The following is a 23953-nucleotide window of genomic DNA, read 5'->3' on the forward strand; positions in this document are numbered from 1 at the left end:
AGAAATAGAATTTTTGTGGATTGGATAGTAGATGTACTTTTTTAATTATAATATTATGCACTCTTGTACTGAAGTATTTTCGATGACGAAAAACTATATTCCAACCAATACAAGTCTTCATTGTTTAAAATAGTTGCCTTTTATCATCATAAACAAAAAATGTGGATATGATTATTTTAAATGGCATGTCTAAATGAGATATTATACACTCACTCATTAAATCAGTGAGGTGATGTCCTTACCAATTTAACTGCCAAAGTTTCCTGTCATTAATTACTTTTCTAGTCATTACTAATATACCCCTTTTATTATTGGAAATTTAACTTTACCTATCACCTGATCGATAATCACTGAATCTGAAATATTATTGCAATTTATTACAGCATTTAATCTGTTAATCCACGTTTAATTGGTATTAATATGTCAAAAGGAGATTATATGTTGCATTTATAATGAATGCAGTAGGGGATTGGTTAGTGTTAAGATTTGAAGTGACTGTAGGTTTAATGACTCATATTTGTTGGTGGTATCTTTATATTTTGCACAAGAATAGGTGTAAGTTTCCAGATATTGGATCACTCTCTTCGTTATGAATAACTCAATGTGTCAAGACTATATTTATGACTGTGACCAATCTTTCATCTATTCAATGGTTTCATTTTATCTATGTAGTTATTCTAATATAGATTGCTTTTATCCTGATGGTATTTTTATAAGTTTGTGCAATGCTGCCATCAAGGTGTGTAAGGTTGGAAAAATACAATATAAATAATGTCTTTGTTAATTAATGTCAAACAAATCTTTTTAAATTCGCAGATGGATAATCCTAATAATAGTTTACTTGCTGAAGATAATTGTGAAAGTGCTTATAGTGAATCTGTTACTGATGATTACAATACAGCAGATTTGTCAAATCTAAGTGGGTTGTCAAAAATTTTAAAAGCAGATGATTCTATTGCTGACAAAGTTCGATGTTTACTAGAAGAAGACAATGATGCAGAATCTATGGAAAAGCCAGAGTTACTAAGCTGTGCAAATGAAAATGCATCTACTGATAGTGAAATAAAAGAGAAAATGCTTACTCTTTTTAAAGATGTGGAAAATTCAACTGAGACTGCGGATCAAGAGCATATTCCACCTGGTGATATGAATACAGAATTAGAGGTCGAGACACAAGATGAAAAAGAGGAGTCGATTGAAGAAGAGCAAATGGATAAATCTGATGATACTGTGAAACTAAGTAGTGCCGATATCTCTATTCTTAGAGGAAATAGAGATGATCTTGGTAATCCTGAGGGTAATGGAGCTGAAGATAAACCAATACAGCTCAGACAAGATTCTTCTGATGACATCATGAATATTTCTGATAGTACTGAATACAGCGACCTACCAAAAGTCGTGGATAATCCCATGAAAAATAGCAGATCTAATATCGCCTCAAATTCTTATCCTGTGTTGTCGGAATATATGAAAAAGGTCACTAAAACTTCATCAGATGAATCTAGTTCTGAGAATTCAAATGCTAAAATAACAGGCAATGCTAAATTTTATTCTGATTCTGATCCAAACACTCCTCAGTTTTCAGATGATCCAGAAAAACTTCAACATTTAGAGAAATACGTTCAAAGAAGACAGCATGAACATGAACCTGAAAAATTATCGGAACTTGGATCACACCAACCAAGTAATACAAGACTTGAAACTCTTCGTTCTGGTGGAGGTCCAATTCACTCAACACCGTTTTCGTATCCTCGTCAGTTACCATTGTCTAAATTGTCAGAATCTGAAATTCCCAATGGTACTCTGAATTCAACCAAAGCACCGTCGCTAAGTAAAGTTGATAGCTTGCCGACTCCAGTAGAAAAAAGATGCTCTCATGAAAGTAATATCACTTTACGGAGTAGAAATTCTGATGTAAACAATGCAACACCTACTGAGGAACTTATTCATGAATCCTTAGCAGGTTCTGCTACAAACCATTCACAACTGGATCTTCCAGCAAATTTGGGCGATGAAGAAATATTGGAAAAAGTGAAGAGAGCAGTTGCTGTAAATCAAGAGGAAAAAATTTTCAATTCAAAGTCTAGTGGCCTCAGAGGGCCACACACTGTTTCTGAACACAGCATTGCGAGCACCGTCGACAGTCTTGCAGCACAGGTTAAAAATTTATTGCGAGAAGAATCAGCACAACAGCACATGATAACAGGGGATTTATCAGATATCAACGTGAATGAAATTTCTCAACATTCTAATTTCAGTGATGAAATATCTAATTTTGAAAAAACTAATTTATGGAAATACACAAGGCAGTTTCTTCCTGGTGCCTTGACACCGTCTCGTGAAATACAGCCTCTCACTAAATTTGGACAGTCATCCCCCATGCAGGCTCGTGAAATAGATACGGATTCATCAGATGTAAGTTCTCCAGAGACATACCGAATCTCATTGACACAAACTCCTCAGTCTCTCAGAAATTCAAAATCAAAAACACCACCAGCGATGAAAACTCTGTTTCGTCAACCAGGACAGTCAAAACCAATGGAAGAAAATAAAACTTCTCATGAAATGCCTGTTATGAGATTTTCTGATGGCAAGCCTTCAAATGAAGGAAAAGCAAGTATATCAGCTTCCTCCCGTCGTTCTTACCCAGTAGGGGGCTCATCTACTCCTCATAAATCTTCGTCGAGAATTGTCGGCCGTTATGGTAATTATCCAAAAGAAAATTATGATATCTTCACACCACAGAACGAAAGTTACAAAAAGCTTGAGCCAGAAGTTACACAAACTCAAACCCCTTATTCATTCATTACACCAAGAAAAGTTGCATGGGAGGAACCAGAAAAAGTTGATATTGTACCCGTAGTAAAATACAGAAGTCCTTTACCTAGGCCTTCAAAACCGTGTACCACACAGATTCCTCGCCGAAACCAGGATATGCAAGAAACATCGTCATACTTTCGACCAGAGCGGCTGAGAGGGGAACGACCATTTCATACAGAAAAAAGTCCCAGCATATCTTTGAGACAAGATGGAGTGAAATTGAAGAAACTAACACCTCAAAAAGATGTTTCAATCAAAATGTATGAACCACGGATGCCAGACAAATCTAGTGAAAAATTAGTGAGAGATACTAACATAAATACATCTGAAGATCATATCACCGTGAAATCCTTGACTCCGCCTCACAGTTATGAGCGAAGAAGACTACCCGAAGCTCAAACAGAAAATTTAAAATTGTCATCTTCCTTGAACCTCAAACAGTCACAGAAATCATCTCAACCGAGATCGGTTCATTTTAAGGAAAGGTCATATTCCTCACTCACGAGAAGCACTCCAGAAAAAAGTTTAGAAAGACCTATGAGAAACCCTGAGTATTCTTTTACCACTCCTCGAGTATCAGGTTATCAATCTCCAAGAATCATAACGCCAAAAATTGTCAAAGAAAAACCTCGTATTGGGAAAGTTCTTCCAACGTATGATCAACTTGTGGCTGAGCAGAAACATCAAGAAAAATCGAAACAAGGTAAGTCAAAATCTTCATTGAAGTATTTGAAGAAAATACTTAAAATTAAACTGAATTTGAAACGATTTTTGCCAAAATGGTTCAATTAAACAGATCTTTAATTTTGGCAATGATATTGCAAAATCATACACCAGGAACTTCATTCTATGATAGATACCACAGTAGTAAATTCATTGAGTTATTGTGATTTGATTGAATTTGATCATATTTAAATAAGCACAGTATGATATTATACTGTGGTACATAAGAGGTTGAAAAATTAGAATATGACATCTTGTTAATTGCATCATATTCCGTAATTCATTTGATTTGTATTGAAAATGCAATTACAAAAGCGCATTTTCAACCATAACCGAGTTTCATTATTTGCATATACAGAATCCGATGTACCAGAGAATGTACAAAATAAGGGAGAAAAAAAATCAGCTGAAATTCAGAAACCTACGAAGGATACAGAAATTGAAGTAAACACAGACTTCTCACCTCTCGAGCCAGAGTCTTGCTCTGATGATTCTGATGAAGAAAACACTCTACTTGAGAATTTATCGACCCCAAAGCATAAGAGGAAGGAAGAAAACCTCGACCTGAGTTTGAGTGACACTGAACTCCACCGTAGAACTACTTTGTCACAGTCTTCTGATGATAGTGAGGATGAGAAATCTGGGCATTTCAGAAATTCAGCTAATGGGTATCTGAGATTCGGCTTGACTGGCAGCAATGAGAAACATGTTGAGAGAGATCAGCAGTCTGTTTCAACTCCATCTCCCACCCCTATAGAACCTGCACCTCTACCATATGTTCGTCTCGGAAAAGAGAAACCTACGATGCCTCCAATATTTTCAGCTCCACAAAGGCACTCAATATCAACAGAAAAGGTGCAAAATCTTCTCATGAAAGAAAAAAATGTTGGTAAACAGTCCACAAGAACAAGAAACACAGGTGTGAGTGCCAGTATGCCTGTCACTAACAAAGAACCTTCTAGTTCAAGTTCTGATGAAGAGCTCATGAATCTTCTTGAAACATTTTCAACCAAAGTTCCATTGATGGAGAAGTTGTTACGGAAATTATACGAGAAAAATCTTCATAAAAAATCTGAGCAAATGTTCATTGAACATAGTCAACTTGATGATGGTGGTCAAGAGCTTGTCAACAAATCTGCACAAACATTACAAGATGACATCAGAGTATTTCGAACTAACTCAACAAATATCCCTCAACAGACGCAACGAAATCGAAGAAAGATTTATGCTGAATCTGCAAGTCAAACTTCATTCACAAAACTAAGTAATACTGAATCGACAGAAGAACGCATTTATTCATCATTTGATAAGAGCAACCAAGTCACCCCGAAACAAGTTGTTGCTGAACGAAAAAACAAAGAAAAAATATATTCAGGAGAGGGTAAAGAGAACATACCTCAGAAGCAACAACCATGCGCATTTTTTGTTGATCTTACGCCAGAGAAGCTTCCTAGAGAGCAACCTGATGAAAAATTGAATCAATCTCCAGTCGCCTGGTATGAACCATATGAGTATATGCCACCATGGAGACAAAGAAGCATGAGCAACAGGCCAAAGATGGGTTTTGTTGATGTCAACATACAAGATGCATTTTTGGACAAGAAAAGAGATTTTGTTTTGCGTTCATGGGAAAGACAGGAAGATATTGCTTTACGCGCAGAAGAGAGGAAATTAAAAGATTTGGAAGAAAAGATTCACGAGCAGATATTAGCTCTCCATAATGAGCGAGCTGATGTTTCACCGAGACCATCTGCACAAGAAATCACTAATGCTGCACCCAAAAATAAAGCAGACAGAGTTTTTGGATGGAAGGAGATGAAGATGTCAAGCAAAATGAAATATGAATCACTCCCTGAAGTCGTCGCAAGGAAGCGTGATGCAGAAAGAAAGAAGTACTATGAAGCAAATCGGAAAAAAGCTCTTCAGTATAAACGCAAGGTCACACAAATGGTTTTACAAAAACAGAAGTCCAAATCGTCTGCTGGAGTTAGATGATTTTAAAAATGTAGTTTTGATTTAATGATTTGTCATAAAGATATATTTTTTATATCCCTATTTATAGTGTTTATTGTTTCCAAGTTGTAGCTTGTAATATTCGCGTTACCCATCATTAACGTTGTTGTTATATCAATAAATTATGCAGAGAGTGATTTTTCTATATCAACTTATTATTGTAAGGATAGACGGACCACTTGCCTATATAGCAAATAACTAAACAAGCACCGCAGAGTTGTCTCCATATGATTTCCGTACTCCATCTACAGCATTTTCCTGGTTATTGACGCCCAATGACATTTACAATGTTCCAAAACATTGCAATTAATAGGTCTATAGTAGCGGTACACGGGAACTTAGAGAATTTGCCCATTTAGTGTTTGGCAGTTTTGGACTACGTAAAGAGCAATTGCAGAGGACAGCTAGCTAGTTAACTATCTCCAAGCTAATTCAACGTTCGGGGGAGCACAGTTTTTCTCTACTTTCGACAACACCATAAAAGTATTGCGATCCACTCATAAACCAATCTATACTAATTGCTGAGCAAAACAATAAATGTGTACACAAAATTGGAATTGACCCCAGAATACAAATGCTGCAGAAAACTACCGCTGGCCGTGTTTTTATAGCGTCTTCCAGAGTGGGGGCAGGGGCGATCGATGAATTCAAATGAAAGTCTGAAGTAAAAAGAGAAGACATACAGTGCAAAAAATATTAAAACCATAAAACTGAATAAATACACAAATTGTTAACGATTTTTCTGCTGCCAAAAAAATTTGGTTTCTAATTTTACGCAGCGTAGCGTGATCAAAATGATTTCCACGCTAAAAATTATTTTTGCATTTCAATATATATGGAAATTCAGTTTCAAAATAATTTTGAAGAAATAGGTAAACGAAAGTGTCAACTCATATGTCCTAGAGCGCAAAAACATGATCTATATTAACATTTGTTTACTTTTAATGCGCCTTTTAATCATAATTGAATCGAGCCATGAAATAAGTTTAACAATCCCATTAATATTTTCAATCATCGTAGTATACATACTGGTGCAAAGTATTGAAAATTGAACAACATACATGTGATATCTTAGAATTAGTCCTTTCTGGGCAGAAGTTGCACTAGTGTTGAAAATTTTTAAAAATTTATAGTATATGATCTAAAAGTATTGCTTTCACTAAATATCAGATTTTTCCACTTCTAGAAGATAAAGGGGCCCAAAGAGGGTTAATAGCTACATAAATATCTTGGTCTTACAATTTTTTAAATAAATATTCTTGGAATCTACTCAGACTCCAAATATTTTGATGCCATACAACGAAAATAATACCACTTTGCTTGTGGTATTGTGCCAAAGATTTTCAGATATCAAAATTGATCATTACCGTGTTTACCCGAAAATAACACTGCGTCCTATTTCCTTTTTCTTCCACAAAATAGGGCTTATTTTCGGGGGATGTTGATTGATTGATTGATTGATTGATTGATGTCTTATATTTTCATTCATCGAAAAAAATTACAAAATAATGAATTACGAGATTTTCAAATATACAAAATATAAAAGCCGATATCCATTTCTTATGAATAACATGTTTCCATCCAAAATAACTGCTAAACATATAATAGCTCATCAATCATTTAAAGCGCGGGTCAAATGGCCATGGGTCGTCGCGGTTTCTATGACGCAACGACGCCAGACCAAAATGAGTCGTCTGCTTGCGCGAAGCTGCGTCCTCTGACATAGGCCGTGGATAATGAATGGATAAAACTCTGATGTGGCAAGAGTTCGTGGAAGGGAGTATCTCTGGTAGCTTCCCTAGATAGAGTATATTAATCTTGTAAAGATGGAAATGAAATAACAAGTTCAACATCATTGAAGTTGATAAACTAACTTAGATGTTGATAAACTAATGTTTGTTAAAACGAAGATGTAGACTATAGACTACGGTACTTTTCAGTTATTGAAATGATAATTATGTTCCGATTCATGGTAACATGAAACGAAGGAAATATTTTTGCAAAATTAAAGATAAAAAAAGAGATAGTTCTATGAATAAAATACGAATTCCTGAAAAATATGTTTAATAATTAAATCAAAATGAGTGTCTTATCAGTGGAATCGACCATTTCATCATTTAGCTATGCTATTCTGACTTATTTTACCCATGAATTTCATTAGAATATAAGACATACATTGTTATTGTACCATTGTCATTATCAATTCTATTTATTTTATAAACATCTCTTCTTGTTGTCTTGATCTTTTTATTCTCATTGCGCTATAATCTAAGTGACCAGGCTATTCATAGATATATTTAACTTATAAATCTGAACCGGGAATTTTTTAGATGGTATGCATTCTTCAAATTTTTAATTGTATGAACGTAGCATAATTTCCATGATATGGCTGGTTTCCAGTTTGACAATCATTTGCAAGTTCAATCACCAGAAAATGCACGCAGAAGCCCATTTGCAAGTGATACAGATGAGTCAGCATTTACAAGATTAAATCTTCGATCAACGGATGAAATACCACTAAAATATCGGCATGTTTTTGACGGAATACCATATTTTAATGTTGTTCAGTCAACTGTTCTTGATGACGTTTTGTACACTGATAATCCACTTGTCGTCTGTGCACCGACAGGATCTGGAAAAACTATGATATTTGAGCTTGCTATCATCCGGATGCTTCTCAAATGTGATGAATATTCACGGCCTCACAGTGAACAAAAAATTATATACATGGCCCCAATTAAGGCGCTTTGTGCACAACGTCATTCTGAATGGGGACATAAGTTTGAATCTATTAATCTAAAATGTACACAGCTCACAGGAGATTCGAACAACGATGATTTGGCTGAATTGCAAAAGGCTAATATTATATTTACGACTCCAGAGAAATGGGACAGTACCACTCGACGTTGGCACAATAATATAACACTTATAAGTCAGATCAAACTTTTTCTTATTGATGAAGTTCATCTTCTGAATGACGAATCAAGAGGAGCTACGATGGAAGCTGTCATTAGTAGAATGAAAACAAATCGATCCCATATTTCTATGAAAACAGGATCAAATTTTAATCATGCTTTGAGATTTGTTGCAGTATCTGCTACAATTCCTAATGTTATTGATATAGCAGATTGGCTTGGTTCAATTGACCTACCTGCCACTCACTTTTTACTCAGTAATGACTTGAGACCTGTTAAGCTTAATGTTGTTGTTTTGGGTTATCCATGCTATACAGACTCGGAATTTAAATTTGATGTTAGCTTGAATTACAAACTCAGCAATGTAATTGAAAATTACTGTGAGAATAAACCAACTTTAGTGTTTTGTTCAACTAGGAAAAGTGTGGAGCAGGCTGCATCTAGATTGGCTTGTGATTCTAGATTTGTTGTCAATGAAATGCACCAAAGACTCCTGAATCAAATTGCAAACCTTGTGAGATGCCATAAACTAAGAGATTGTTTGATGAAAGGTGTGGCGTACCATCACGCTGGATTAGATTTTCATGATCGGGAACTTGTTGAAAAGGGTTTTATCCAAGGACATATTCTTGTTTTACTTAGTACAAGCACACTTGCTATGGGTGTTAATCTTCCTGCCCATTTGGTGATCATCAAGTCGACGAGTCATTATATTGGTGGTGTATGTGAAGAGTATTCACAGTCAGAACTTATGCAAATGGTTGGGCGAGCTGGCAGACCACAGTTTGATACAACTGCTACAGCAGTTATTATGACAAAACAAAAAAATCGAGAAAAATATCAAAACATAACTCATGGAACAAAACAAATTGAAAGCTCACTACATAAGCATCTCATTGAACATTTAAATGCAGAAATTGTGCTTGGAACCATTCCTGATGCTAGTTTGGCATTGGAGTGGATAAAATCGACATTTTTATACATTAGGGCACTGAGAAATCCAGTACATTATGGATATTCAGCTGGACTTAGTACTGCAGAAATTGAGAGTCATTTACAGGACCTTTGCATCAGTAATTTGAATGCTTTAGCATCTGAAAATTTAGTCAATATCAATGAATCTTTTCATCCGAACGTACTTCAAACTACTTCCACAGGTCGTCTTATGGCACAATATTGTATTGCATTTGAAACTATGAAAAATTTTCTCAGATTTCAATCAAGTCCAACTATTGAAGAATTAACAGGCTTGGTTTCTAGTTGCAAAGAATTTCAAGATATTAATCTGAGAGTTAGCGAGAAATCTGTACTAAATAAACTCAACAAGAATAAAACATCAATGACAATTAGATATCCGATGGAAAGTCGAATAAAAACATCACAAATGAAAGTAAATTGTCTATTACAGGCTGTTCTGGGAAACCTTCCATTGCAAGAGTTTGCATTGCAACAAGATATGAACAAGATTTTTCGAATTGCATCTCGTGTGTCAAGATGTTTTATGGAACTACAGTTCCAAAATACTGACTTCAATTCTCTTCTGAATGCTGCTAAATTTTCCCAGTGCATCAAAGCTAAAATGTGGGACGATTCTCCTTATGTTTGTAAACAACTTCCTGGGATAGGGCCAGTTCTTGCAACTGCTTTGGTAAATGGTGGCATAAGGAATTTTGAAGCTGTAGGAAAACGAAATCCAAGAGAACTGGAACTGATAGTAAACAGACATCCGCCTTTTGGTAATCAACTACAAGATGCAGTAAGGTATTTGCCAAAATATCAAGTTTCAATTGAAGAATTTGGATCTCGTGGGTTTGGATCCCAAACTTTTAGAGCTCGGGTATCAATACAAAACCACTATGATTTGAGAAGAAAACAAACTATCTTTGGCAAGCATACTTCTCTACTGATCATAGGAGATTCCAATAATAATTTACATCTCAAAAGAAAATTTACTGATTCGGATTTGCTGCGCTCGGAATGGTCAACTAATATTGAAGTCAAACGGATGGCAAATGATCTTGAATTAAAATTGGTGTTGTGTAGTCAGGAATGGGCCGGATTAGATGTCGAATGCACATATAAACCTTTTGCCAATCGAACAACACAATCCACCTCTTATGATATGGAAGACAATTTTAACACAGATTACAAGAGATCCAGATATTTTGGAGGTAATAATAATTCAATGCATGGAAGTTATGGTATTCCCGTTTCAAATGATGATGTACTGTTTGATTCATTTGAAAGCATTCCTAGCCCTTCATCAGAGAAAAAAGTTTGTCAAAAATCAACTCAGAAAAAAAATTTAAAATCAAAATATACAAATAAAAATGCTTCAGAAAAAAGATATTCTTCAAAAAATATCTCAAATTGGATGAAGGAATTTTCATACAAAAAATCATCGAGTTTTGTCCCAAGTTCAAGCCAATGTTTATGGAATAATAAGCCTGAATTTATTGATATTAATGATGATGAGTTATCTGAAAATCAAGATGCAGACTCGGCTATTTCAATGTATCTGGAGGGTCTGAGTGAACATGAAAACCAACGTGTAACAACTAAGAATAAGAATTCTTTTGAAAGCCATTTTGTCAATAAGAGAAAATCAAATGAAACGGTGAACACAAATTTGGTTCGAAAAAAGTTGTATTTTGCTCCTGATGCGAAAAATTCTTCTGTGGATGATTTTAATATAGCTAATGCTCAACCAAATTTTGATTTGGATTGGGACGACTGGGATGATGGGTTGAAGGAAACTGTAAATGAAGAAAAGCAATCTTCATCATTTGATCATGAATTTTCAGATGATGTACTATTAACAGCAGAAGAGAATAGTCCCATCCCAGTAAAGCGTCAGTTATTATCGCCAACATTTTCAGATATTTCGTATGATAAATTGAGACAAACTCCTGATGACACACCTATAACATCAAAAGCTTCTGGAAAAATGTATCCCAGCTGTTCTTATATTTCAAACCAAAGATCAAATACATTTACACCTACAATGAAACAAACATCATCATCATCCAAAGAAAACTGCTTTTATAGAGGTAAAACATCTGATAATATATCTGAAATACCATGTACAAGTTCCCACAAGTCAGTGATAGAAGTTTGTAAATCACCATTTCCGAAACAAAAAGAAAATTGTGCACCAAAGTCTTTTTTCGATGATATATTTCCAGCAGCTACAAAATCAAATGAGACATTCAATCCTCTAGTGACAAGCATTAAGAAAGCGGACAAAAAAGAACTTGAGAAAGCTCAACAAATTTATTTTAGCATTTTGGACTCTTTCGATTTGTAACTATTATATCACAGCAAGGGGTAGAAATTTTGCCCAAAACAGATACTAACTGTAAGACTACATCCAGCATTAGAAGTTCTTTGCAGTTGGGTTCAGTCATTAGTTCCTTATTTTAGTTATGTTTTACACTTTTCTCTGAACGACGCTTTCTACAGGCAGTTTGTTACATATATGTAAGTGTTTTCATATATTTCAGGTAATAGAATTATATACAAGGATGAGCAATCATTTCAAATGGGGTAGATTGATGGTAAAAAAGTAGATTTGAGTTTTTGAAATTCAGAAAAGCATTACAGAAAAGTAAATTTCAGTTTGTATAAAAAGTAATATGGGCATATACCTCTATAGATTTAGTAAACAAATTTCTATTTCAATGGTTTGTCTTCAGGTTTTTCATTGAGATTTTTGCAAATATTCTGAATGAACGAATTGAAGAAATGTTTTTATTTTTTAATCCTTGATAATTATTTTAAACAAATGAAATAGAGAACTATTGTTGTTAATAAACTACCTTTAAATATGTGCATTTGCAATATGATGCTAGAATCTAATGTCATTGACTATAGTTTATGTAACATTTTTTGACGATGGAATTTATATAAGAATGAAATGAAATTTGTTTTTTTAATCAAATGCATGAAACAGTCATAAAATATTTTTCTGTTTGAAGTTTTTCAGTGTTAGTTTATGCAATTTCTAGATAGTTTATTTTTTGTTATTGAAATGTTTGATTGTTTAATTAATGTTATTCAATTCTATGTTTTCAGTTCCTTCGTTTTTTTTTAATTGAAAAATGTTATTATATTTTCTGCTTTAATTCACTTTTGTTTCAATTTTTTCATAAATTTTTCAGTTTTTTGTGAAAATAGCAGTGATGGAAGAATTAAATGATTTATCATTGCGCTGTAATTTCTGTAAAACTTATTTCCCATTATCTTCTGTTTTGGAACATCGGAAGCATCATAGGGCAATGAGGATTATGCGCTTCAAGGAAGGTTTGTTTGAATAATTAGTAATAATGCTTTACGGCCGGTGATAACGGGAACACAGTATGTTCCTATTTTGAATACATTTTGAAAAATAATTATCGAATATGAAATTTCGAATACATTATAAATTGGGTCATGTTCAACAGAGTTAAATATATATTCAATAAATGTAAGTTCAGTTATGTCAGAAAATAAGTGATTATTTGATTGATTCTCTATCATTTCAGTTTTCGGAAATTAAATGAATATCTTTTTGTGAGACTTTTCAAGAAATTTTTAAAACTTAAACTGCTGAATTATTAGAATTAAAAATAATATAATAAAAAATTCATATTATTGAATATGAATAATTCCAAAATAAATCGAATATTTGTTTTGGGTTTGAGTGTGCGTTATAGAGGACCTGTAACACTGACATAATGATGGTTTAATTTTTTTTGGTATATTATCACACTAATCTGTAATTCAACATACCTACCTAGTTAGGTTGTTCTTGTCTTGATTCAATTTTTCTATTTTTTTTTTAAGGCAAAGGGCCTCGTAACATTGATTCATTATCAAAACGTCATATGATGTTATTACGAAAAGTTCTTGAAAAATTCAAAGATAATCACTCAGATCCAAATTTGAAGAAAAGATTAGAAAGGTCAGTCAAACTTTCAAGATTGAATTATTATGATAAAAGTTCAAAAATAGCTACATGACACAAACTACTAGGTATTACCCCATGCAAGTTCAAAAGAAGATTGTTGTCTCACTCGTTGTGGATAGATCAAGACATCCTCCACCATCCACCCACATACATGCGTATGATTGAATAGATAATTTTTCCCATCACCAACTAACCTGGCGACTCTACTAAACCCTCATGATTTTTTATTACCAATTATCTTCTGTCTCAGAATAAACATGAATCGGACCTCCTGAAGTATGCGCACCAAGATGGCGCACAACCTGAACTCAGGTTGTGTACCAGGTTAGGGTTCAGGTTATGCGACATCTTGGTGCGCATACTCCAGGAGCACCCATAAATCATCTTTTATATACTATGTATATCAGAATGGAGGACGCCTATGAAACCTTGAGATTTGAATTTACAAAAGATGAATCTCGTTTAAAGTCAATGTTGACAAAAGACGGTATGACAAGTATGAGAGATGGTTATTTCGAACCAAGAGATAGAGGTTTGTATTGCAGAGTATATATTTGTTATTTTCACATTAATATGATTTACGGTATATTACCAGGAACATGCACTAAAAGGTGAAACCACCCAGATGATTCTATCAAACACATGGAATGGGATTCATGGTTCGTTTTAGGTTAGGAGGAGGAGGATTTTCATATTTATCCCGGAGGAGAAAAAAGTACGGTATATAAGACAGCTTGAGCATACAGCGAACCATGGTCTGATGTTTGGTTATCAGTTTGTGTTACATATGGGAATAGTCATTAAATTCATTTCAGATGTATGGACTCGGGCCAGTGATGGTGAAGGAAGCCATAAATGGCTAGAGGTTTAGTGAACCACCCTACAGCTGCGAGGAGTTCAGCAATCCTCTTACGCATAACTATCACTGACAATATTAAAACCTGCGAAACCATGCAGGGTAATCAAAGGTGTGATGTATAGCTTGTTTTTAAGGTTCTAGGAAAATTCGCTGCAGGGAATTTCAGCGTAGGAAATTTTGCTATATAGGAAAAATCGCTTCATGAAAAATCGTCTTATTTAAAAAAGATTCGTTATTTAAGAGCATACCCTAACCCTATAAACCTAACTGTTTTTATCACAAATACTGGTTTTACAGTAAAATGTTCTTGTGATTTTTCCTATGCGGCGAAATTTCCTACGGCGAATTTTCCGGACACGGTTTTTAATACTTAATGTGATGTACCAGACATGAGACATCTAGTAGGTAAAATTAGATGTGGTACTCTAAGGCTAGACCAAATGGTTAGAGTAAACATGTGAAGTGGAATATTTGCAGCTGGGTTAAGTGGGACATGACAGACAGGTTGGTCTTTGAAATACCAGTCAAAATGGATAATTTGAATTGGTACAAATTTCTCCGTTTAAATTATTTTTTATGTTCATATTTAGCTGTGTAATACTGATTCTAACATTGTATTGAATTACATCTGAATTACCATAAATCAATTTATTTTTTACTAGTTGAAGATGATGATGTAACCTCAAAGCCAATTCTATCTTCTCCTCAATATGGATTTCCAGAAAGTATTTACGGAATTGGGCATTCAGAGGTATTTACTATTTAGTCAGGTGTTGAAAAGCATCAATTAAGCAGCATTTTCTTGCATTCCATTACTTTGTACTTATTACTGGGCTATTATTTTTATTAACTGAAGATGTTTGAAAATCGAAATGGTGATTTTTTATTTCAATAAATTGTTAAAGTGTTAGTATCCTATAGAGTTAGGTCAAGGTTGCTAATCATTTGTAAGTTTGAATATCCTATGTTCTTTCAGGCAACTAATATAGATTGGAGGGATGAAATGGAAGACAGAACAACAATTAAATCTGCTTTACCAAGTTTTAGTTCAAATGAGATTGGTGAGCAGTTATATTGTTCAATAGTGTAAATATACTCGTGAGTTCGTTCATTAGAGGTCAACTCATTTAATATGTCAAAATATAATTTTTGGCAATATATAAATACTGCGGTAGGATCATTTGATGTCTGACATCCCAACTTTCTAATTGTTTACTGAGGAAGCAAAATCAGAATAACTTGGAATGGTTTTTTACATGCTTCCTGAACAAAATATTAGTTAAAATGGACACCAAGAATACCCTATGAATCAATTAATTTGCTAAATTATTATTATTTTTGTTGCAATTATGAAAAAATGGATTTTCTCCACAATTAATGGACTAATATATTTCCAGTTTCTAATACTTGAAAATGAAATTTTTTATTTATTTTTCTCAAATTTCTAATCTAATTGGGCTCAACAATTCCTAGCTCAATAGTTATTTGACTTTAATGTCCATATATTTGAACATTGCTCGCTTTTGTCTAAGCGATTAAACTGTTAAAATTATTTTTATTTTCAATTGTTTTTTAGGCCATACATGTTACATTGGTATGTTTGATGGATATCATGGATCAACTGCAGCACAAACATCATCAGAACATATGCATAGAATAATTATTGAAGAAATATCTGCCCAAAGAAATCAAGTTCCAAACAATGTAAATATTTGTTATCAGTAATAATACTGAAGTCTATCAACTATTCGGGTTGAAATCTCTAAATTGGGCAAGGTCTAAACAATTTTGAATTTATTGACAAGCATTTTCCACATATTTTCTCAAAACAAGGCTCTTTAGAAGTAACCACTGATAAGTAAGTAATCATGCATAAATTCTAAACTATTAAAACTGTGCAAAAAACGAAGTGCGGTTTGCCTATCATTACTCAGATCATTCATACGGTACTCAGCGTCAATATCAGTATTTCCAAAATTCTGAAATTCCAAACTTTTCAAATTAGATATTAGCACCTTGGGTGCGGCTGCTCGATAACCAGCTTTAGTCGTTCTCAGCTTCCCTCAGTAAAACTGAGTAATTATCATTTTCTTGCAATGTGTGTTTGAGTGATTTTTTTTACTGGTTGGAAAAATATAAACTTGACTTATGGTAACTTACTTAGTTTTAGTAATCCAATAAACATTGAACAGCAAATGGAAACAAGAGTTTTTATGCATAGAGGGGGGTGAGCATTTTGGAAATAAGTAAAAATATGTTGGGAACCTTAGTGAGAGATAATCAACCCCACTAATGTAAGTTTGTCTCACCTAAATGAGGGAATTAGAATTATGGAAAAATTTAGTTGCATTGTTATATTTTTCTGTTATCTATTCTGTTCAGGGTTCTGGTGATGCAAACTATAGCCAAGGAGAAACAACTTTCATTTCTGAAGATGATGATACCACAGACAATATATGTCATTCTAGAATATTGTCTGATGCTGAAATAGGGAAATGTTTGACCAAATCTTTTTACAAAATGGATGGATATTTAGGATATGGAATCAATGAAAAGTCAAGGTATTGAAATCATGTGTTATTTCAGGTTGTATTTCAATTTATAGAAAAGTTATATAGCAAAATTTACACATGTAGTTTTGATACCGCCTTCAGTATTCCTGGGTCGCAAATTACAATTAATTTAAATAAGGCCAAACTCCAAACATCTAAAAAAATAAATAATTTAATATTGGTTATGAACTGGTACTCTAGCAAAAGTTTTTTATTCTAAGGTGATTTTCAGAGGTTTAGTTCAATTTCTACATCATCACTTGATAGTAAAAAAATCTGTGACTGAGAAAGCATTTATGTGAACAACCCTACGACCTTGTACGATTTGAACCTGCGAACTCATGCATGGTAATCAGAGGTGTTATGGCAAGTGTATTCCTAACGCTTAGCACAATATGCCAACCAATTCACAGGTATTGTTTGCCAACTATACAATATTATAGTTTATCAACTTTCTTTGCCAAAGATGTCACTTCTGATTCTGTTATGTGTGTTTGCCATCAAAGCTCTTGAAATTAATTTTCTTTTTGCAGATTAAGATGGAGTGGATGTTCTGCTCTCACTTGCTTAATATCAGAAGAAAACAGTGGAAACATGGATGAAAAAGGTATACTGGAAAGACTGTATCAGATATTGCTTACATATTTCCAGTACTATATTAGTATCCCATATCAAAAAAACTTCAAATAGACTGAATCCTGATAGCTACATACCTAGCTGGTTACAATGATACCACATTATTAGGATGAGATTTTTATACTCATTCAAACATAAGTTTATTCTGACTAGATTTGAACCTGTGGACCCACTCTCGACAGACAGCTAGCCAGTGGCTTTATTTGTTTTTTATTTAACAATTGTATTTCATTTTCGTTGTCTATCTTAGTAAATAAACATTATAAATATAATTTTGAATCCATGAAACTTATTTCGTTTTTATATTCAGGTGATGGATCACAAAGTGAAAGTAGTAAAAGGAAAACAAATGAATCAGATAATGGATCAAGAAAAAATTCAAAATATGGCAAAATATTTATTTCGAATGCTGGTATGTTGATTGTTGATCACATTTTGAAGATACAAAGCGAACATATGATTACGCCATCATTTCAGATTTTGTTAGAAAGTAATAATGACCTTTGTTTGAATCTAAAATCTTCATAATCACAGGGAACGTGCAGGCAATTTTGTATCAGAAGAAGAAACCGTATAAACTATCTCAACTGGATAACTTAAACAATGAAAAGGAAAAAGAACGAGTTGTTAAGATGGGAGGAACAATCAACTCCAGTGAAAAACATGCAAGAATTAATGGTGTAATGGAAACTACAAGAGGATTAGGTAGGTAGCTATTAGTCATTTTTAGATATTGGTAAATAGTGATTCTCATTTTTTCAATACCTAATAAGCAAAGGAAATACACAGCAAAAATGCACTGATGTAATTTTGTCTTAAGGAAAATTTTTAAATCAATGCTATTCCAAAAAAAGGTTTTCAAGGAGTCTGAAAATCAACTTCACTTCTTTTTTTCATGGAACTTTCAATTTTCAAAAATGAAGTGCTAGTCATAATATTATACATCAAGCTATTTTAATATGAACATGCTATTTCAAGTTGTAATGCGGCTTTTTTACACATAGGAAGTAGATCGTTTTTTACAATCTTCTTTCAAATTTTCATTACTTGAAAGCTATTTTGTTTGTTTTTTTCTTGTGAGACATAAAATTTGGCTGATTCCTTTTCGCTAAGGGAGAACAAGTTTTCTTCCACCGTGCTTGACCTCATCCATCGTGCTTCTCTGCTGATCTTTTCAGGAAAATTAAGTGTTCTCAGGCCAAACTTATAACAACATCTGACCTTCATATCCACTGAATATTCTCCTCTTTACGACATATTTACTTTCAATCAGGAAACCACGGAGACCCATCTATCAGAAAGTGTATGATCGCTACACCACATACTGCTGTAACTCGAATTACAAAGGATGCACAAATGTTGGTCATTGCAACAAATAGTCTGTGGGATGTCTTGAATCAAAATGATGTTTTTTCTATTTTACTTCACTCTATTCCATCTGATATTTCAACAGCACTTAGTCCAGGACCAACTCCCATCATTCCTGTCATCCATGGTCATTATCGTTCAGGTACGAGAGTTGTCTGTTGAATGTGTTTAATATTATGTTGAAACACCAGGTGATGTTTTCAATGAAACTTAATAAGAGGAAATGTAGGTTGTTTGTTACACAGCTCGGCGGTGTGGCGCATTGCCTTAGAAATACGCTCACCATTGCACCTATGATTACCCTGTGTGGGTTTGAATCTTATGCAGGGTTAATTATGTGCGAGAGGATAAATGGACTCCTCGCCACTGTAAGGTGGTTCAAGTAACCGCTGGTCGGTTATGGGCTATGGCTTCTTCCCCCATCTGAAAACAAATAACTGACTATCTAATCCCATAACCTGGTAACTAATACCGTGGACTGATAAGCGGACGAGAGGCCGTGGTTCGCCATATGATTAAGCTTTCCTATTGGCTTTCCTCTTCCCCGGGATAAATATGTAAATCTTATCCTTACAACACATGATTATCCTGCACATGGACGCTAGTTTTAAATTCATGTGAGCCCAGGATGTCCAAAATGAAATATAAAAATGAAATATTCAAATTTATTTGAAATTGGTTATATTCAATATGGTAAAATTTTAATTTTTAGAATATTTTCATTTAAGAATTAATAGTCCTCTTTCAGCACTTGAAATTTGCGGGGTCATACAAAAAATAGACTCCAATTGACATCTCATACTATAAAAATCGAAATTCCATTCTGCCATCATTCAGTTGTTGTGTATCGTATTCCAAGGACCATGAGACACGCTTCAAATCCCATTTTTTCTCCAAAATCGATAGTGCCGTCTTATAATTCGATGCATCTAGTGTACGAATCAGGTAATGCTTTATTGCAGGTGTGTGCAACCTTTTTCGCAGGCGGGCCAAATATCAATTACTGGGTAAAACCGCGGGCCGCGCCTTCATTTAACATAGGCTTTCTATTAGTTGCAGGCACAAAATAGTGTCTTTTTGTTATTGATCTCATGTCGTCATCATTAGGGGTCCTTGCCGAAAACGCATAAATTTCTCAAAACTGTAATTCAAATATATTGTCACACCCAATATAAAGGAATTCAGTGAGAAATTTGCTGCTGGATTCTTTTCCTGACTACTTTTATTCAAATTTGCTTAAGTGGAAGTGCTAACATTTCGATATGACGCCCATTTTAGAAAAAAATATGTAACCAATAAGTGCCATATTTGAAGCCATGACTTTTTTCAAATCTTAGTTGAGATGTTTTCGGTATAATACGCAGAGATTCATTTCCAAATACTTTGCTGTCAAATGTTATTCTATATTAGATTTAAACAAAATCAACTGATAAGCTGGAACCAAAACTCATTTAGATTTTGTATCTCCTAATATTATATTTTTTCAAACTGCTTTCCAGTTGCCTAATCTTGAATTGCTCGTTTTTGCAAATTCATTAGCACCTGCTCCGCATTTTCCTTCCAATTGTTCGCTGCTCGGCAAGTGACAGCTTTGTGAATCGCGTTGTTCGCTTCGCTGTTAGAACGTTGTAACGTCATAGGCATAGATAATAAATTGGACTCGAATATAAGCTTTACAACGCAAAGGGAACCAGATCAAACTAAATTAAAAACTAGTTTAGCTGGCCGCACACCATTCAAAATCGGCACTTCTCCGCGGGCCACACAATTTACCCTCGCGGGCCGCACTTTGCACACCCCTGCTTTATTGCGTACACTCAAAACCAGTACCAGTACCCGCCTCATAGTCCGGTGCGCCTTATCTATGGACAAAACCCCAATCTAAGCGAATTACTGACCATGTGCCTTATAACCGAACGCACCCAATAGTCCATAAAATACTGAATAGATAAAGATTTGTGTGAATATCTCTATGGTTTGTGACCGAATTCTGTATATATTGTATTAATCAAGCATCACAGTTTAAATTCAACCTCATGCCTACCACCTTATCCGTGTTGTAATAAATTGCCATGCCGAACTGAAAAGATTCCAGTTCTTCCCAACTTAGTAGCTCCTCACCTAGCAGTGGTTGCTTGTGTAGAGCTTAGTTCTGAGCGGAAACATATAAATATGTCGCTAATGAATTTACATTTACAGGTCGTAAAGGTGCTGACTTGAGTGATACACACCAGACAAGTACATTACCGAGTATTGTTGAAACAGAAGAAGAACAAGAAATTGAAGAAGTTATTTTTGTTAAAGCACAAGACAGTGATAGTGATGATGAGAAAGTTGGAGAAGATGTAAAATTAAATTAAATAATTTCAATAGTTCACCTGATATCTGGCTATTATTTGGCAGGGCAATTTGATAATATTTACTACACAATATTCAGCTTGTCAAATTTCAAGTTTTTTTGTGACCTTGCGATAAGGTTTGTCTAATATTTCCCCATCCAATAATTTCCTTATGTCATGAAAAATTGCGACATCTGCGTATTGCGGTTTGAAGACATCGTCGTGCGACTAGTAACCTTCACAAATATAACAGCAGTTTAGGACTGTTACCTTATAATATGACAATACACATAAAATAATGAAAATATACAAGTAGAACTAGCATTATAAACAGTAGTAGTAGCATTATAAACAAGCCAAAGCTACTTCACAAGACGATATGTACAATAGTCTGTTTTTCACAGGCTTATGTTCCAGGTTCCAGTGTGACAAATATAAGTCTAGTATGGTAGCCAATTAATACCACATTCCAACGACAGAAATATTCCCCTATTAATTTTCTAAAATATTTCAGTTGGCAACGGCGAGAACAAACGGCAGTATTGGAAAAATTCAATCAAGTGCATCTTCGTTGATAGTACAGCAGTCAACAGATGACGAAAATATTCAGCACAGTGGAAATATTTCAATGTTTTCTGGTGATGATAATCATCGTGCTGGAGGAGACTACGATCCAAGAAAAGATGAAAATGTTATGATAGAAAAATATGCAAATGTAGCCTCATTGCTTAGTGAGAGACTTGTACGTGCTGCAATTCTTGCTGGTGCTGTAGATAATGTTTCAGCTGTTGTCGTCTTGTTCAAAGGAATGTTCAATAATTGATTATTTTCATGCTATATACATACTGTTCAGGGTGACTCAAAAAACAGAACCCATAAATTCCTTTACTATTTTAACAAAATGAAAAAAAAATGATTAACACTTAACCTTCTGTTCGTGTATTCATGTACCAAAAAGTTTCAGTAATTTGAGATGCTTTGCACAAAAGTTATGTTCTTTCTAGAATACGTTCCAAATGACCTGGGTTCTTTTTTCGAAGGTCACCCTGTGCATCATGAGCTAGGATATAGTCATGGTTATCCAAGCTTAGTCATAAGCACCCTGTAATAAAAGGTTACACACTGTTCAAACGAGCCTTTCAAATTTTTTTATTACAAGTACATTGTGGGCAATAAAAAAGACTGGATACTTAATTGCACCCCCTAATAACTCGACTACCCACAGCCACACATGTCATGAGGTCACCGCCTTCTCTGCTAACCAAGTCTGCGAATTCACACTTCAAATATGTCAGATATTGCCAAATTCAGCTTGGATCTTTTCATCAACCACTTACAGAAAATATCAAGTTGTTTTCTAAAGTGATAAAATAGATAGTTTCTGTGCGGTGCTATATTCTTGTACAAGATATAGACCCTTTCTTATAGCTGTCTTCTTTTCAAACCTTGAGTCGTTCGTGTATAAATAGCATATATGTTGAGTCACTGAAAAGTTCTCCTTCGTAACTATGCTACTTATCATTGTATTACTATCGAATTCGACTATTTTCACTGTGTCGTGTATTTTTGTGTACCTTAGAAATTATGAATATGCCATTAATTTGCTAATTGAAATGTTTTATATATTTTATATTGTCCAATTTTTTGAATATATCAAGTATTCATTAGCAAATTTAATTGCTTTTTAACATTTGTATAGTTTGTTCGTTAGTTTGTTCAAACGAATTATTGAATAAAGAAGTTTTTGAGAATTTAAAAATATGTCGGTTGCATTTTAAATCACGAATTGGTTTATGATACTCGTTTATGGGATGGGTAAATCACTAGTAAAAACTGCGTGCTAGGCTCGAGAATCAATAGGCTATTTCCATTTTCAACTTTTGCTATCTTCGATGAGGAACTGCGATTGTCATGAAACGCTGCCAAAAGTCAAGAGAGATCCAGGCAGTGGCGGCGCGTGGTCATTTTGACAACCGGGGCAAGCTACTGCGGGACCAAGTCACCCCCATCTACGGGGACAGGATGAGCGCTGTAAGTTCTCCCATCATTTTATGAGTATAAAAACCATTCCATCGGTAACAACCAATCGGCAAAAGCGACAATTTTTAACGATAAGAAAGTGTCTTTAAAACCGGTCCAAGTCAAGGGATTAATAAATATAGACATAGTTTATTTTGAAACCTCTTTCAAAAGGAAAGGCAATATTTACCCAGATAAATACAATGACATATTAACAGAAACTTCGGGAAAGCAGACAAAACCTAAAATAAGGTTTAAAACGTTACTATGAAGAAAGGAAAGGTAATGCAAAGATAAGGACATGCGTCGCTCACTCATAGATATATATGCTGCTAGACTTCTACTGCTTGAACATATATGCAACACGCCGCGGTTTCTTGGAAGCAAAATGCTCAATAACGCGCTGATTAAAGTCATGCATCCCAGATATAACGTCTCTGTGAATGTATAAAACAGCCAAGGAATTTAATCTATCTTGCTTCATTGTGTTTCTGAGATACGTTTTAATACGCTTCAGCGTGCTGAATGTTCGCTCTGCATCGGCGGAAGAAATAGGCGTCGTCAAAATGATGTCCAGAAATTTTGCAGACGCCGCAAAGGTAGTTACTAGAGTGTTATCTATGGGAACCCATAGAGCGCGCAAGTTGATGTGATGTTCAAAAAAGTTTGATTGGTGTATATACATCGCAATTCATTTTCCAATTTACCCACGTTTATCATGGGGTAAAATTTGGAGACAGTAGCCAACAAATGGATGGGAA

General features: G+C 34.4%; 3 protein-coding genes across 3 annotated transcripts; all 3 read left to right on the forward strand.

The window, feature by feature from the left end:
• The first annotated feature begins 800 nt into the window (after positions 1-800).
• On the forward strand, positions 801-5693 carry LOC120335567 (uncharacterized). The gene is made up of 2 exons (XM_039403098.2): positions 801-3523; positions 3902-5693. The coding sequence occupies exons 1-2, from the start codon at positions 817-819 to the stop codon at positions 5536-5538; spliced, it is 4344 nt and encodes a 1447-aa protein (XP_039259032.2). The 5' UTR covers positions 801-816; the 3' UTR covers positions 5539-5693.
• A 1452-nt stretch (positions 5694-7145) lies between these two features.
• On the forward strand, positions 7146-12464 carry LOC120336911 (putative ATP-dependent DNA helicase HFM1). Its single transcript, XM_078109916.1, has one exon. It carries the CDS (start codon positions 7942-7944, stop codon positions 11776-11778), a length of 3837 nt encoding a protein of 1278 aa, XP_077966042.1. The 5' UTR covers positions 7146-7941; the 3' UTR covers positions 11779-12464.
• A 145-nt stretch (positions 12465-12609) lies between these two features.
• Positions 12610-22926, forward strand: LOC120335691 (protein phosphatase 2C-like domain-containing protein 1). The gene is made up of 13 exons (XM_039403269.2): positions 12610-12773; positions 13296-13413; positions 13827-13951; positions 14941-15029; positions 15255-15339; positions 15855-15982; positions 16661-16839; positions 17364-17437; positions 17777-17878; positions 18001-18171; positions 18740-18976; positions 21034-21179; positions 21688-22926. Exons 1-13 carry the CDS (start codon positions 12653-12655, stop codon positions 21994-21996), a joined length of 1884 nt encoding a protein of 627 aa, XP_039259203.2. The 5' UTR covers positions 12610-12652; the 3' UTR covers positions 21997-22926.
• Positions 22927-23953: the final 1027 nt, after the last annotated feature.

This window comes from Styela clava, chromosome 2 (assembly GCF_964204865.1).
Source record: "Styela clava chromosome 2, kaStyClav1.hap1.2, whole genome shotgun sequence".
Taxonomy (NCBI): Eukaryota; Metazoa; Chordata; class Ascidiacea; order Stolidobranchia; family Styelidae; genus Styela; species Styela clava.